Source organism: Pangasianodon hypophthalmus, chromosome 17, assembly GCF_027358585.1.
Source record: "Pangasianodon hypophthalmus isolate fPanHyp1 chromosome 17, fPanHyp1.pri, whole genome shotgun sequence".
Taxonomy (NCBI): Eukaryota; Metazoa; Chordata; class Actinopteri; order Siluriformes; family Pangasiidae; genus Pangasianodon; species Pangasianodon hypophthalmus.
Window position 1 is genome coordinate 10,779,710 of NC_069726.1, and position 18,169 is coordinate 10,797,878.

Here is an 18,169-nt window from a genome sequence, read left to right on the forward strand (position 1 = left end):
TTCCTCTGCATGAATATAAAGTCCTAGGAGTCTTGAAGATGGTTTGCCTTGCATCCAAAGGGCTTCATCAGTTCTAATCAAAAACACAGTGTCCTCACTCACTATTATTAAGCCTTTGATTAAACTATATTTGCAATGAATAAGGAATAATTAGTGTTAATTAGTTATGTTTGAATTAATTAGTTGCATTACATTCGAATTGCAATACAGTTGTAACATTTCAACACTATAACAAAAGTCCTTCTCTTGACTTACTACTCATATTCAAAATGACGCAGGCATTAAGACAGAGAAGATACACTGAGTAAACACGAATGCATAGATACAGCACACACACTCGATGAACACATATGATGAGGATTTTGGGGCGCTGTAAATACTAATTCCCTATAATGTACTTGCTCAATATGATTTAGTCGATTGCCTTTCCCTTATGGTCCTCATGATTTCCGTAGAAGTCAATTCCCATTAACCCATTCCACCTGATGTTATGGGCCTTAACACCTAAACGAAAACCTTTCCCCTTTTTCCCCATACAGCACAACATCCTGAATAATAACGAGTATCCTTATTACTGTTGAAAATAGACTACTCCAAAAAAATTGTGAGGTTTCTGCATTCTCTTTCTTTTGCTTTAGAAGGCGTACACTTTATAATTACATATTGTGTGACTATATTAAGGCCTTTACAGTTTGCCAACTTGTGTATAGAAGGGCAAGGATTTGCCTGTTCCTTTGTACTTCAAGGGCGCTTTTAAGAACACTGCATATGTAATAACCTTGATGGTTAGTCTTTGAAATTTTAATACAAACACTCACTTTCATGCATATTATATTAAAACAGGTTGTGCATAAACTATGCCTAGCCTGGGCTTCAGTAGTATTCAGTAAACAATTAGTATTGTTTTAATTAAGCGCTATACACGCTATAGACATACCGTCACACAGACCACTGGATAGCCGGCTGGTGGGTGAGCATTGTGTATAGTCCTTCTGACATCATCATAGTGCAGCAGAGACACGACATGTGGCAGCGAGGGGAACGTGACATCAGCCATGCTGTTGGCCTCCTCAATGTACACTATGGCCTTGGACATCTGCCAATAAAAAAAAGAATTAATAAAATCTGATCTTTTATTAGTCATCACTGTACAGACATAAATAAACAAATAAACACAAATACCAAGGTTTAACCTTATTGCACAGGGTACCTGGGAATATACACTCACTGAGCACTTTATTAGGAACACCTATACACCTACTCATTCATGCAATTATCTAATCAGCCAATTGTGTTGCAGCAGTGCAATGCAGAATATCATGCAGATATGAACCAGCAGATTCGGGTAATGTTCACATCGATCAGAATGAGACCAGATGGGCTAGTTTGAGTATTTCTATAACTGCTGATCTCCTGGGATTTTCACACACAACAGTCTCTAGAGTTTACTCAGAATGGTGCAATAAAGAAATATCCAGGGAGTGGCAGTTCTGCGCACAGAAACGACTTGTTGAGAAAGGTCAACAGAGAATGGCCAGACTGTTTCGAGCTGACAGGAAGGCTACAGTAACTCAGATAACCACTCTGTACAACTGCAGTGGGCAAAAAAGCATCTCAGAATGCACAGCACATCAAACCTTGAGGCGGAAGGGCTACAACAGCAGAAGACCACATCAGGTGCTACTTCTGTCAGTCAAGAACAGAAAGCTGAGGCTGCAGTGGGCACAGGCTCACCAAAACTGAACAGCTGAAGACTGGAAAAACGAAGCCTGGTCTGATGAATCTCGATTTCTGCTGAGGCACAAAGATGGTAGGGTCAAAATTTGGCCCCAACTGCATGAATCCATGGACCCAACCTGCCTTGTGTCAACAGTCCAAGCTGGTGGAGGTGACGTAATGGTGTGGGGAATGTTCTCTTGGCACACTGTGGACCCGTTTATACCAATCAATCATCGCTTGAATGCCACAGCCTTGCTGCTGATCATGTGCATCCCTTCATGGCCACAATTTACCCATCTTCTAATGTTACTTCCAGCATGATAATGCACCATGTCACAGAGCAAAAGTCACCTCAAACTGGTGTCATGAACATGACAATGAGTTCAGTGTTCTTCAGTGGCCTTCCCAGTCACTGGATCTGAATCCAGTAGAAGACCTTTGGGATGTAGTAGAACAGGAGATTCATAGCATGAAAGTGCACCTGAAGAATCTGTAGGAATTGCTTGATGCAATCATGTCAACATGGACCAGAATCTCAAAGAAATGTTTCCAACATCATGTGGAATCCATGCCATGAAGATTTGAGGCTGTTTTAGAGCAAATGAAGGCCCTATCCAATATTAGTATAGTGTTCTTAATAAAGTGTTCAGTGAGTGTATATGGTATTCTGTATATATTTATCATTTAAAAAGCAGCAATAAGTTTTGCTTTGAAACTGTGTTTAACAATGCATGTTATGGCTCAAAAAAATACCCAGTGCTATTTATTTTTAAAAATCGGTGAGAACATGCTACCCATCAAATTTTGAGCGCACCTTGCTTTTCCAAATGCTTTCCATACATGAGCACATTCTGTGTTTGCAATAAGTTAACATATTAAAGATTAACCAGGTTCATTTTGAAGAAAACGATATAACACTTACATATTTGTGACATTAATTAGACAACAATTAAACGGTACATTCATGAAAAAGCTCTCTTGACGGATATAACTGCTGTGCCACATGCGATTTTTCCAGATGTTGTTCTGCCAAACCTTTTGCAAGACTTCCTAGAGGTTTGTTGAGATCCTAGACACCTTTCGTTCTTTCAAACCCTTTGAGCCTTCCTCCCAGAGTAGCCTGAGTGGGGTTAAGCTCTGGTGATTAGACAGGCCATTTTATTACAAACAACTGTCTCCTTCCTCTTCAAATATCTCTCTCACAGCTTTGAAGTGTATAGTTAAACAATCACATTAAATAAAAAAAGCAAGGTGTCTTATATTAGAATATTAGACAAGCAGCGGCATAATCACATAAGCCTGTACTGCCAGTTGAACCTTTTTATACGTAGAGATGTCTAATACAGACACTCCAAAGTGCAACATTAAACAGAATGATCGCTATACCTGGATCTCGGCCACCATGTTCTCATCAGGTTTGAGGTGGACAGTGAAGGATTCTCTCATTTCTCTGGCCCCATCAAACAGGACCTCCACCTCCACAAAATGTTCTGTTTCACCTTCCTTAAATTCAACATCTGCATACGAACACACACAGATGCCAGCTTCTTCAGTGTGGGTAGAAATGTAAAGAAATATGGGGATTCTGGACAAAACCTCTCCAGTATACAGTATGTATGCCATGGGGCAGAAAGTTTAACCAGAATGAAATAAAAAACTTACTTCTGTAGTCTAATCTTGACTTGGAATACACATTTGTAATTCTACTAGGGCTGCCATTGGTCTAAAAACATATAACCTTGTGCTGATGCATAAAATTTCATTTAGATGTTATTTAACCACAGTTAGAGATTATTTGTAGCCTGTTAAGAAGGTATAAAATAGTGATTATGTGGAACAAATCAATCCCATCCTGCAATCTAAACACAATCATAAATATGCTCTAAGCATATTGAATTCATAGGACTTATCTGAATTCATAACTACTTATCCAGTCTCAGATATTATCCGGATACAAAGGCTGAAAAGAGATAAAATGTAGCTTCAGTCTGCTGTACTGTGAGCTTCCTCACCCTGAGAGATGGGGTGATAGTCTTCTCCCGACACAGCTGAACCATCTTTAGTGTGTACTCTCACCACGGACACTTTGGAGGAATCTCCCACTCGACGCACAGGGATCCGCACAATGCTTATCTTCCCTGACTCTTTCGGCTCATTCACACTCAACTTTGTCTCAGCCAACTTGATAATTGGCTCTGAAAACAAGGGTGACATTTTAATTAATTATTCTTTGTCTATATCAATAAACAAATATAATCAATCTCTTTATTTTTTTTTTTTCAGAACTGTAACTTGCATCTTTAGAAGATACTGTACATTTCAACAATTATTATCCTTTATCTCTACAAGGCTGTTTTTAAAACACTCTTGTTGAGTTACACCTAGCATTTCACCTTGGGGAAATCTACAACACTGTACTGACCACTAGATGAAATGTTGAGGAATCAAGACAACATGACTGTAGGATAAATACCTGACTGCTGCTGTAACTTCATTACTTTACCCTGGTAGCTAGTTAGCTAACTATATAGCTAGTTACATATTATTGTAGCTCTCTACAACAGTAATCTGTCTGTCCTTGTCTGTCTACTTCTCCTTGTAGCTAAGTGTTCACAACTTTAACAAACTTTTACTGTACAAAGACATCCATGTGATATAGTTTTAATCATTTTTTGTTGACATTTATATTGTTTTTACTTGTGTCATTTATAAATGTTATAGGCATTTTGGTTTGATGCATTAAAAGTGGAAAATGCTGAAATAATGCTCCTTCCAGGTCAGTGCAAGAATTTGCAAGACCCATCCAATTCTGACAAAGAATTCACTTTCATGAAATATACAAAAGAAATAAGAATAGAACAGTGTTTTCTTTCTTTCTTACTGTCAGCACTGTCTTTAATCTTGATGAGTGTTTCGTTCTTTGTGCCTGTGGAAGCTCCATATGGGGAGTCACTTGTAGCACTCCCGAGCACAAGCCTCATCTCCTCCTCCTCCTCCTCATACACTGAGTCGTCCACCAAAGTTAACACACACGGCTTCTCCGTATCACCTAGAGAGTGTGAGATCAGAAGGATCAACCCCTTTCATATGTATATAGCTGACATCAAAATGCACTGGAAGGCCATGAAATACATCTATGAAGGTCTCTTTTTATCTCTAATTGTATATTTTATCTCAGATTAAATTATATCTTCAATTTTCTCAGCTGCTGAAAATGTCTTCCATCATCTGCTTCTGGGCTAACTGAAACAGATGTCTATCTGACACAGCAGGTTTTATAAAGTTATAGTTTTAATTTCAGTAATTTTCAGTATAAGAAAAGAAAAGTTTCTCCAGATTATCTTTCTAAAACAAAATTCGGAAGATAATACAGCATGTAACTGTGACCTTGTATGTGCAGCCTGTAAAAGGCTCCCGCTATGTCACGCTTGTCAGCCTGAGTGACCCTGGCAGAAGAAGCAGCCCTTTGCTCATTCGTAGAACCACGGTTACATACATAACTTTCCATTCCGTTCCATTCTACTTCCTATCAAAGGTGTCATAATATACCCTGATGATGCACCTCACCAGATAATAATAGACAGCACGCATAGACAGTGCTTACCAAATCAAAAACATCACATACAGTGCAAGATAATGGAATTATGTCTACTGTGACACCATTGTGAGAAAACCTTCCACTTGCCAGAATACAACCGGTTCTTATAATGTGTCTGACATTTTGTAAACATGGCAGTATGCTGGGGTTGCTCTCAGGGGCCATACCCCTAATTTCAAGGTGTGTGGTCTGCTGTGCCAAAGTCACCTGACCATTTGGGACAGTAGGTCTGGTCTGATGGGCAGTGGTCATGTAGGGCTCACAGAACCACACTCATTGCATACACGATCACTGGTTGCATAGTCTGTTAAACGCAACATGTGCAGTGGCATCCATAACAGTGACAGTGTACCACAGTAAAAGCGTACAGTTTTCAGTTTGGCCAATCATGCGCCAAGGCAGCCTCGTCCAATGCCTCTGTCTCTGCCCTGTCCGTGAACCACACTGAGTTTGGGCATTGAGTCGTCTGTCTTTTCACAAACAGATTGACTTCTACTTTGCCATAGGTGTTTCAAATTGAACCACCTTCTTTTGGATTTGTCAATCCATGGTATCGGCTTGCTGCAACTGTACAGACAGATTGTATTGGCCTGATAGCTACACAGCTCTAAGAGACAGGAGGTGCATCTGAAATTAAATTTACATTTACAGCATTAAGCAGATTCCCTTATCCAGGTGACTTACAGAAGTGTATGCACTGTCTACACACTTTACCTGGTAAGAAGGTGATGACTGATGCATCAGTGTTGGGTCTCTCTTCGAAGTCAGTGGCCACCTGAGCAGATCCCTGGCGTGTGTAACAACGCACAGTGGATCGGTGTGTGATATCTCCACTGCGCTGGACCACAGCAGTGAGACGTCTATCGCTCTCTTCTCCAGTCAGAAGAGGATGTTTAAACTGCATCTTTGGCACTGTAACATTAGAGATTGATAAAGAATTCAATCTACAAATCAAAATGTTTTGTAATACAGATTTTCTACGTTAGAGGGATGTATGATTGAGTAGAAACTCGGCCAAATACAATGATGTCTACAGTGGGTTCATGTAATAGTACACTAACGGTCTGAGATGGAATCGTTAATGAAGACGGTGGCTTTTGCTGGCTCTCCCAGAATCGCATTCGAGGGCATGCGCAGGACAAGCTCGAATTTCTCAATGCCCTCAAGCAGCGGCTGGCCGAGATCATCCAGAATTGTGACCCGGATGGTTTGCACGTTCACCCCTGGGGCAAAGTCCAAATGCTTACTGATGCCCACGTAGTCCAGTCCAGCTAGAGGAAAAAAAAAGGGAAGTAAGAGACACATAAGATTATAGTCAACAACTAAAAGCTAAACACTTTGTTGTCAAAGTAACATCAGCCAAACACAATCCTTAGCTCTCTGGTACTCTGTAATCTGCTTTCAGAAGGAGTCGTGATCAATCTTCAAAAGGTGCTATGAAAAGCTCTCAGCACTCCTAAGCAGTGCAAAATGTATGAGAAAAATATTTTTTCTTCAATGAATAAAAAAATACAGGGTTGTCCCTCTACTCTAAACAGCCCTGTGTCTGTATTATTTCCACAGAAGCCTGAAGCCCTTTGTCTTAAGTCAGTATCTATGATGCTTCGAGTTTATTTTCTCTTACTTACTGTTTTAGCATTTCTTCTTGTTCTTCTTCTTATTATTTTTATTGTTATTATTATTACTAAAATTAGTATTTTTGTAGTTAGGCTTGAAATTCTTTTTGCTACTGTTTGTCTTTTGAATTCATCTACTGAACCTTGTATTACTGTTTATGAACTCCGTATTGTTGTTTGGTCTTTTGGTCACCACCAAGACCCCTCTAGCACAAACTATTTGTCTCTTTGCTGTAAATCCTTGTATATTCACTAGGTGCTTTAGATTTACATCCTTTAGCAGTTGATAAGAGCATCTGCTAAATGACTAAATGCAAATTCTGCTTCCAGGTTTTTTCAGGTTGTACACATAACAGTATGCTAACTGTTTATTACCTTTTTCCTCATAATGAAATCTGATATACACTCCTGGGCAAAAAAAAAGGGCCAAATCCAAAATGGCAAAATACTGAGCTTTTAAAGGTATTAACAACAAATCATTGGCCAGAAAATTAGCAAGAATTAAACAAATAGATAAAGGAAGTTAGTATCGGATAGCTTTTCCCTTTGATTTCTTTAAAAGTTTAAGCCCTGTGGCCCTTGATGGGCTACATGAGGTGTGGCAATAACCAAATAATGACTAACCTTTTAAGAAAAAAAACATCCCAGAAGATATTTCTGGAAAATTTCGTACACCCAGCCAGACATGTGTTAGTTTGAATTTTGCATCAAACATTTTAATCATTATTATGATTCTACCTTTGCGTACAAGAAGACTATATAAGTGAATTTCCCTTTTTCTAGCTTTTCCCCAAACAGTTCACTGCAGCAAAAGTAAACGAGCAAACGGTGGCACAGGAGCCCTGAGGAGTGCATTTGTTTAATTCTTGCTAATTTCCTGACCAATGATTTGTTGTTAAGACCATTAAAAGCTTAACATTTGCCATTTTGGGCTTGGCCCTTTTTTGCCCAGCAATGTAGATAACATTATTTGACTTCTTGCAGAACAATTAAATAATAAATAATTAAATAATTAAATAATTAAATAATTAAATAATATTTTCTGAATTTTAAATGTGAAAAAATGCCATTAACCTTCTTTAATCAGTGACTGATTATTTTACATCATTACACCTCAGTTTCAACCATGTGCTGATGACTTGTCTAAAGATGCAAATTGAAATCAGTTGTGATCCCTGAACGTTAGAAACATTAGAAACATTTACTAGACTGAGACTTGCTTACACTGAATCCACATTAAAGGGGTACATAAATAATTAAGCAGATTTGATATATAAAACAGGACTAAACAGAATGTACTTGCTGTCATTATAAAGAAAAAAAGTGAAAATGCAGTTTAAAATGTAGATCTGTAGCTTTAGACTAAAAGTCTGTAGTTCTGCTCGCTATTTAAGAATGAATGTACTATTTATCTATTTTGATTTGAATAAAATCAAACCAAGAACTAAGCATTCCTGTTCTTTCAAGGAAAAATGTTCAATTTTTGCGATCCTTATTTTCTTATTTGCTTTTAACAAATGACTCGAAGTGGATTCTTTTTCACTTTTGCGGAAGCAAAAATAACATCAGCGCCTTAGATTTGGTGGCCACTGGGGCTAATTTATTTCAAGCTCGCTTCGCTGAGCCATCCATAACACATCATCTGCAGTGACTGAGTGTGTAATGATGAAAAGTGAAGCAGATTACTATCTTGATAAACACATTTGAAGGAGAAACTAGGAGTAAACAGACTTATTGTCCACTCAAAATACAATTTACACAAATGGACAAAAGACAAAACTGTTTGGTTTTGTTCCTTGGTTTGAATGACAAAGTTGGATAATGGCGAGAGCAGCTTTTTTCCACGTTTGCTATTCGGAAGAGATACAGCATGATGAATGACTTGACTTAGATAATGCCTTTCAATGAGTGTTTGTGTGCTCTTGTGTGCATGCATAATAGTTTTATTCCAAGAATGAAACCCCATGGCATATTGCTCAACCCTAATGGTTTCATAATAGTAACTGTGACTTACTGACTTACTGTAGTAGAATATTTGTAGCCCTCTCATTATATATCACCACTAGCCGTGACTCAAAATATTTATAGAAAAAGACACACAAAACCCTTGATAGGTGTGGTTGTGTGTGCTGAAGTTGGATTACAAATAAGCAATAGAGGTAATGTGAGAGGGAATAAAATCACAATTTGGTTTCATATTGACAAAAACCGGTCATTTGTAATACTTTTTCGTTCTGCCTTCTTGCACACGTAGTGCAGATCTGTACCTTCAGCTGACACTGGGTCCGTTTTACGGGATCTGACAGTGACTGTGGCCGCTTTGGAGAGGTCTGTTCCTGTCCTCCACACTCGCACATCAATGTGACCTTGGCTCTCGTCCACGTGGTACTCTGCATCACTGAAGTAGAACACAGGAGCTGGGAGAAAACAAAATGTTTTAGTGGTCTCAGTAACCAAATAACTGCAGAAGCGTTCATTTTTTTTTGCAATAAAGTAAGGTAATGGTTGATAACCTTAATAAAAATACCCAATCAGAGTAGGGGTAGATGCTATATATGCCCCTAATTTTGTGACATAATGCATTTCATGACTTTTAAATCCACTTAAAAAACAGTAAAATAGAGCTGAGCACAAAAAATAAAGATGTTTAAAAGCCAATACTAAGTAGAAATGCCCGTATTCCCCATCAACTCCTGACATGGTACCTCTTCCACCAGAATGGTTACTTGTAGGGCTACCATTTCACTACCAATGATGACTTGTACATGCTTTCTGAAAATATCACAGGTAAGAAATAGTGGAAATCCTGCTATGGACTATAGCACCAGATCTCCCACCTCTGGGAGACTTTGGGCTGACATGTAAGACACTGCTCTCTACTACAGCATCAAAGCACCACCTAAGCAAATATCTTTTGGAAGACTCATGTCCATCCCTATAGGCAGTTTTGGAGATTTGGAGAATCAATACTAAGGCAGATTGAAGCAGTTCTGGTGGCTCACTCTGGTAGAACACCTTTCTAAGTCACATTATGCTGTTTTTTTTTTTTTTTTCCATTTAGCTTGTCACCTGTCTATGTTTGTAGGTACAGTAAAAGGCTGAAATCTCAAGCAAGCTCAGACAAATGTTACCAAGATTTACCCAGACAGCTTTGCCATCACAAATGTTAGACAGAGAAATAGCTTATTGACTTCCACTGACCAAAGGTAGTTGCATTGAAACATGTAAACTTGTATTTCATTAGTGGGTTAATTAAATAATTCTGAAAAATCTGAATTCAGCACTAAAAAAAAACATATTCTGTGTATAAACAGTTTCAAATCAAACTTTTTTAAAGGTAGCAGAAGGTCTAGAAATGTGCAATACCTGGCTACCACTGAGCTGCTTCCCAGTAAGACAGATACAGTATATGTATGTATGGACGGTGCAAAGGCTCACTCCAGTGACTATACCAAGTCTGTTTCACCGAGACCCTCCCAGACACAAGCTTGTCATGCCCTGAGATAAAAGTGTACATCTGATGCTGAAAAAATAGTCAAGTTTGAGCTCGAAATGTTTATCTTTGGCAAGCTGAAGTCAGGTTGGTTTGATTTTGACAGTATTTCTTTAAAAGATGACAAAAAAAAAACCCTAAGGAAAATAAAAAAAATGAATAGTTATCCGTTCTGACTTTTCTACTCTTAGAACACCTTTTGCTATTTTTACAACAAAGGGTGAAGTACTGTGACTCAGAAGCAGCTAGGGATCTGAACAAAGACATTTCAGAAAAACAATGTTACAGGCTTGTAAATATGCTAAGGTTACATATCAAAGCTGTCATTTTTAACGTATAATATCACATTTGCTTGAAAGTTCATTTAAAATGCTTCACACTTGATGAAACGCTTGGATTCTGAGGAACTATGTCTGAGTACTTAAGACAAAACCAATAATTCAGCCTCCAGTGCAATAACAGATCTCTGTCAGCTTTGAGGTAGCAATTAGAAGCAAAAGTGACAAAAGGTCTCCAAAGACATTCTAGAGACCTATGGAGGACAGATGCATGCTTATGTAAAATGTGTATATTTATGTTTCACAGCTCAGGAAACAGCACCAAAGGCATTTCTTCCTGCAGCTGTGTTTCTGTCACTGCAAGTGCAGAGTGACTAATAATGACTCCATCAGAATTCAGTAAATAAACTTTCCTGTCCTCACTTGATGTCCCAGGCACACCTTCTGCATTGTCTTAGTGTGTGGTCTTGTTGGACACACTGATAGACAGATAAGAAAAGAAAACCAGAAAAAAACACAACCTCACATTGACAGGAGTGAATGTAGCCTGTTCTGCAGACACTCAACACCAGCTCACTCAGCTTTTAATCTTAGGAGTGCTTCAGTGCTAATGGACAAACAACTTCAAGCTACGGGTTTTGGGCAGTGTTTGTTTTAGAAAAAAAAAATCCATTAGCGTTCACAGAGAGAAGGAGGACGAAGAAAGAGGAAAAAGGCACAAGAGAGACAGAGAGAGGAGACTCTGGCAACTATACAATATACTTTCCAATAAGTCAATATAGTATGTACAGTTTCCCTAATGTACTTAAATAATTGAAAATACATTACAATAAATACATGATGCCATAGTACACCTCTTTCTTCATAGATGTGAGGTTTGTAAACCAATGTTATCAGGTTGTCTTTATGTTGTCTTTATTCTGTGTGTATCTACATAAATATAAGACAGGTCAGATTCTGCTTTCTACTGCTTATACTGCTTTGTGAACTGTCAAACCTGTGAGTTATGTTTACTGTGAAGTTAAGAAGAGCACAAGTGGCTACTCTTACATGAATAAATCCTGTCCCATGCACAACTGATGTACTGCCTGTTTCATTTTTCCTCAGGTTTAGTCATAGCAAGATAGGTATAAAGAAAAATATATGCATATTTATATCATTAAAATACAATCATGTATTTCAGATTCATTGCAGTATGCAGCTCATCTATAATACATATTCAGATATTATAATAAAGGTCAATATCCGTCCATCCTGCCGTCCGTCCTAGGACGTAACCGAATATGAATGCATTATTTGGATTGACCAGATAATGTATTTGTAAATGAACAAGTATATCCTGCAGGAAGCAACAAAAAAAGTTGCACAAGTGAACCTGGAGTTTTTTTTTACTTTCCTATGACGCAAGCTCGCTGGACAAAGCTCATGTTTTGTAACATAAATGTTTGGTGGTCCTTATATTTGGCCATAAGGGCCAAAGTGGTTTAAATGAGGCAACTAGTTTATATTTATATATTCACATATTTATATTTTGGGAAATAGAACCAACTAATATCATTAGAAAATAATCCAGGGAGGTATAAACAAAAATAATCCCGCACACATCTCTAGTTGAGACCAATTATGAACTCGAGTGAAGTAGGCAGAATTCAGTGACCATGCAGACAGTGCTGCCATTTCCACCTCTTAGGGATGTAACCAAATACAAATACATTCATACAAGTAAGTCACACTATCAGTTTTTTCCCACTTGTGCAAGCAGGGGCATTTTTTAATGTGATGTGGACCTCAGCAAAGTACATTAACATGATATGAATAGGAGGCCCACTATTCGTTTTTTTTTTTTTTTTATCTATCATCAGTGGTTTGCTCCAGTAGCCCAACCTAAACATAGGCACACAAACTGGACAGATGAAGATTCTGCTGTTGTAACCCATCTGCCTCAAAGTTTGACATGTTCTGAGATGTTTTTTTCTGCTCACCATAGTTGTAAAGAGACGTTATTTGAGTTACCGTAGCCTTCCTGTCAGCTCGAACCAATCTGGCCATTCTCCTGACTTCTGTCAGATGTGTCACACTGTCACACTGCAGATCTGATGCTCAGTGGATTTTTTTTTTTTTTGCACCATTCTATGTGCATTCTGTTTCAGACTGTTTTATGCATTTTATGCATTTCATATACAGTCAGGTCCATAACTATTTGGACACTGACAAAGTTATTGTTATTTTAGCTGTCTAACAGAGTACATTGGAGTTGAAATTAAATAATGAATATTACATTCAAATTGAGTGAACGGTGTAAGAACTACAGCACTTTTTATAGACAGAAAAGTGTTCTTTCCCTGTTAAAGAAAAATCCCTTCACACACTTGGCCAGATTAAGAACCCCCCTCTAGGAGCTGTATCAACAATCATTCTGCAATCAAGAGAAACCTTGCACGCGTCTCTACTGTATACTGTATACATTATAGAGTAAGAACAAGAGGAGAAAAATGTAGAAAGAGAGCAAGGCAATGAATCATTCACTATGAGGACAAATCATTGCTTTAATGACAGTGTGCACTCGAGCTGGCATGGACTCCACAAGTTTGTCCAAAACCTTATGATCCATTTTAGATCAAATCCTTCATAGTGTCATCTGATCACATTCTTCAATAGAAGAGCTTAGGCATGAGGAATTTTTTTTTTTTTAATATTTCAAAATTATAAAGCCTTCTGTTTATTTCTAATTTAAAAAGAAATCACAGATTTGCAGACTTTTGGACCCTACTGTATATAAGTACACATGCACACAAATACACATATATCAATAGTAGATGTAGAAGTATATTGGGGTGAAATTGAGTTTGGCAAGAGCAGAAGGTCGAGATAACAAGATTGATCTCCTTACTGCCATCACACTCTCATTGTCTGATGCACACAAAAATGACCAATGCCAGCAAGGCCTGAGAGGTTCTGAGAATCTGTTTACCTGGACACACCAGCCCCCATCACTCACCCTTCAAACCCTCCTTTCACACCCGAAGGCCCATGTTAGATCACCTCAGGAGAGGTGGCACTTCACATTCTTCCTCTGGGGTGTGGGGGTGTGTAGCTGTGTATATAGCAAGCAGAGAATGCTACTGAATGCAGAAAATGCTATGTGTATCTTTCCATATTACATATAGTTTATATAGTATTTATATATAGCTTATATCAGTTATAAACTCATGAACTTAGTTTTTTTTGGTGTTATCTTCATCATCATTTTCATTGCAATACCCTTTTGCTGCATAATTTTTACTTGAGTGCTTTGGTCATAAGGCATGTTATATTCACTGCATGTTTCTTAGTATTTTGTAGCTACATTAACTACTCTATGTTTGTCTCTGTAATAATATACACTCCTGGGTAAAAAAAAATGGGCCAAGCTCAAAATGGCAAAATATTAAGCTTTTAATGGTCTTACCAACAAATCATTGGTCAGGAAATTAGCAAGAATTATACAAATAGATAATGAACTTAGTATGGGATAGCTTTTCCCTTTGATTTACTTAAATGTTTAAGCCTTGTGGCCCTTAAAAAAATTTGTACACCCAGACATGTGTTAGTTTGAATTTTACAGCAAACATTTTAATCATTATTATGATTCTATCTTTGCGTACAATAAGACTATATAAGTGAATTTCCTTGTTTCTAGCTTTTCCCCAAACAGTTCACCGCAGCAAAAGTAAATGAGCAAACGATGGCAGAGGAGGTCTCAGGAGTGCATTTGTTTAATTCTTGCTAATTTCCTGACCAATGATTTGTTGTTAAGACCATTCACAGCTTAATATTTGCCATTTTGGGCTTGGCTAATTTTTTTTGCCCAGGAGTGTACCTCTGAGCATCAGTTCAAAGCGGCTGTGATGGCAACGTCTACTGTAGTTATTCAATAAATACTATGTCCTAATAAGAGACCATACTAAAGTAAACATGCCCTTTACAATAAATCTACTCAAATAATGTTCCAGGGTTTGTCATTTAGATTCAACGATAAGAGAGTCAGATATGTGAGAGATGCAATCTATAGCTCTCAGGATGGAAAACAATGAGATATTTCTGAGAACATCGAACACCTAGAGGGCATCTATGTGTGTGTGTGTGTGTGTGTGTGTGTGTGTGTGTGTGTGTGTGTGCACTGAGGGGTTTTTCGTTGTTCAAGAGCACTTTACATACTGCAGCATGTCAAAACAAGCTACCCAGGGTAAGCTCTTATCAAGCAGCACTTTCCTCCTCCATCTAGCGTTAACACAAATCCAGAGCATAGCCACAAGTAAAATTCAGCTCCATGTGGACCACAGTCCAAAAAAAAAACCAATATTCACACCACTATCCACCTGCTTGCCCTAAGGTACACTAGATTTCTTTTGCTAATCCATGTTCTGGTTATAACGTGGATGCAGGCTATAAGTGGATAGTCATGTGCATGCACACACATACAAATACACACAATACTGTCTCTAGATACACAGGGTGAACATACATCATTCTGAGAACTCCATTTATCTCCTAGAAATAGCTCAGACCTGCTTTAATCCATAAGCTGCTATTATCCTATTGGAGAAGGAGCACAATAAACCAGGAAAACAAAAGGAGCCGAAAGCACAAATGTCCCATGTTTTACAACTGGAACACAACGATTCCCCTTAGCCCGAAGAAGCAAGCAGAATGAAAACCTCATCGTTACCGTTCTTGCAGGCGTATAAAGGGAAACAAAGCTTCTAGAGGGAAGACACGCCTGTGTACCTGGTAAATCGGGTCTTAAAACAAACCGTACATGTTGTCCAAAAAGTAGATGCTGTCCATACATTGATTACACAGAAATGTGAGATTATATAGACAGGTCACTATAAAAACAGTATCGTTTTCCTTTTAGCATGTTGTTATTCTCAACTTTGATGATGTCAAAAGTGTTTGCTATGTATTAAGCATTCAGTTTTGTTAGAATTATATTGGGAATTGAATACTTAAGTGGTACCAAAGTGCCTATTTATTTAACTGAATTATTTTTGGTTAATCTAGTTCATTTGTTGACATTTGTTGTTCATTGTTAGTATCAAGTATGGCATAATTATAGTTTTGTTTATTTACCATTTTTCCCATAAAATAATATTCCCTGTGATATCTCTTAGAAATATTCCGCATTTGTGTGCAGTCTCCTACCATCGTCCAGGTCTGGCAGGATGCTGATGCATGTGCTGGGGTATTCAGAACCGAGGCGGCCACCTAACACCACGCTGAGGGAGACGTTAAAGCTTTCCTCAGGCTCGTACAGTGAGTCATCTATGATCACCACACGGCAAAGCTTCTCCGTCTCTCCTTTTTCAAAACGCAGCATGCTGGTCTGTCCCTCCGGTCGGGAGATGTAGTCCGAGAAAGACAGAACAGTGCTGGGGACTGTGCCTGTAGCCGAGCCTGTAGACAACGCCACACACAGCAGAGAAAGCTCAGATGCTTCGTATAATCTAGGGCTAATAATAAAGGAATTAAAAAAGTGTCATTATCTAACAAAGAAAACATGATATGGTGAAGCTTTCTATAAACAATTAGTCTCCAGTGTCACCGCTGTGCCGTGTTATTGAAACGTTGTTATTGTTATTAAATGTAACTATAACCAGTAAAAAGAATGCGTTGTCGTTCGCTAATAAAATAAAAATTGTAATTGTCGGCAAATTGCTGTGGTATAAGAGGAATACACCTTTGTTTTAGTATCACACCATCTTGTCACTGATTATTTTCCTATAACAACACACCCCATTGTGTTTTATTCCATACATTAATAAATCAGCAGCTAGCCTCCGACTACCATCTGTTAGTTTATCTATTGCAGTTGTTAAAAAAATCAGAAGCCTTCAAGTCATAAAATGGCATAAAGAAAAGAAAACTACATTTTGATCACAATAACAAGTATTGGATCTTATTGTGGCTTCCCAGCTCCTGCATCAATCTATATTTGCTACAGTGGCACAGATGGTTGAACGTACCTTGCAGCGTGTAGCAGAGCACCATCAGCTCCTCACTGACGTCTCCTCTTCTGTGTAAAGGGACCAGCAGCTCTCCAATGTCCTCCTCGACAACAAGTCTTGCCTGGGGAATGAAGACCGTAGACTCTGCCAAAAACAGGAGAAAGTGTTATTCTTCTCTTGGCATACTAAAATGTCAGCAACAGTAAAAATTTGCGGCTGAGAAGAAGCCAATTTAAAGAACCATTGAAGATAGGCTGATTATTCAAAACATTATTACTGAGCTTGGGTTGAGGAAATGCCTCACTTTGTGAGTTAAGAATATTTGCATACAACACAAAATTCATTGGTGCAAAGCCCACACTGTTCCAGTTTTTTTTTATATTAGATTTTAGAGGCCTTTATGCAACACAATACTTCAATGGTTTTGTGCATTCCACAATTATTATTGGCCACAGTGGATGAAACTGTCTAGCTGAATAGGAGTGCGTTCAGGTATTTCTATTTTCAAATGCCAGGAACAAGTGAATATTTAAACAGATTTTTATTGTGAACATCAAACTGACTGAGGGAGGGAAGGTCAGCCAGTCAAATGCAGGATGTTTTTGGCAATGCTGTGAAATTAGCAAAGTGACATGCAAGCTATTTTCCATCATTCACAATGGAACCAATAAAAAAAAAAAAAAAAAAAAAAAAAAAAAGCTCTCAGAATCTGCTCTCTGCTCTTGTCCCAGATCTCCATGTTTGTACTCATTAATCCTGATCCGTTACTCACATCTCTAGGCTGTTCATCACACCATAGCTGGCTTTTCTTCACAGCAGACACAGAGAGGCCAGGGGTATAGACAGGGAGAAATACAGGGGGGAAAAAAACAATGTATAGATTGGAGATCATGCTTGTTACTTTCCAATGGAGTGACACACTACCTCCAGGTCTTAACGAGAGAGAGATCCTAGTTTTGAGTCCACATACTCCCTAGACGTTATATTTCCTTCCTCTCACACTGGAGAATCAAACTACACCTGAACTGTGTCACAACTTTCCCTGCAAAGCTAAAGCCTGAGCCGCAAAGACTTAGTAGCAACAATGAGATATTTCCTGCAGAATTTCCTGCAGTTATGAGGCCACAGCAATACTAATTACTAATAAATGTTTTATTCTTGTTGTTAATTTTCAGTTCCCTCTTTTGAAAGGACCCACTGACATCATGAATGATAATAGCAATTTTTTAAATTCGTCAATCTAGATATATCAATTGTATCTATATACATAGATATAAATAACATATTCGGCTCTGAAACCTGACACAGAAGTTCCCTAATACAACCAAACACAAAGCCCCTGATTTACTAAGATCTCACATAAATAGTATAAATTGTCACATGCTGTTTGATAAATGCATATGTGTGTAGTTAGTCAGCATGTTGCAGTCATTTACAAGTCATTCACATGCAACATTCGGAGAAGAAACAAATTATAT

At 38.1% G+C, this 18,169-nt stretch overlaps 1 protein-coding gene across 1 annotated transcript in view; it reads right to left on the reverse strand.

Moving 5' to 3' along the window:
* frem2a (FRAS1 related extracellular matrix 2a) overlaps positions 1-18,169 on the reverse strand; it is a 66,126-nt gene that overhangs the window by 19,292 nt on the left and 28,665 nt on the right. Inside the window, exons 5-13 of the mRNA XM_026942055.3 lie at positions 16,710-16,835; positions 15,889-16,140; positions 9,201-9,350; positions 6,379-6,588; positions 6,032-6,229; positions 4,601-4,768; positions 3,732-3,914; positions 3,106-3,236; positions 938-1,096 (exon numbers count right to left, since the gene is read on the reverse strand). Of these exons, the coding sequence (XP_026797856.3) occupies positions 938-1,096; positions 3,106-3,236; positions 3,732-3,914; positions 4,601-4,768; positions 6,032-6,229; positions 6,379-6,588; positions 9,201-9,350; positions 15,889-16,140; positions 16,710-16,835 (1,577 nt within the window). The remainder of the gene's footprint in view (positions 1-937; positions 1,097-3,105; positions 3,237-3,731; positions 3,915-4,600; positions 4,769-6,031; positions 6,230-6,378; positions 6,589-9,200; positions 9,351-15,888; positions 16,141-16,709; positions 16,836-18,169) is intronic.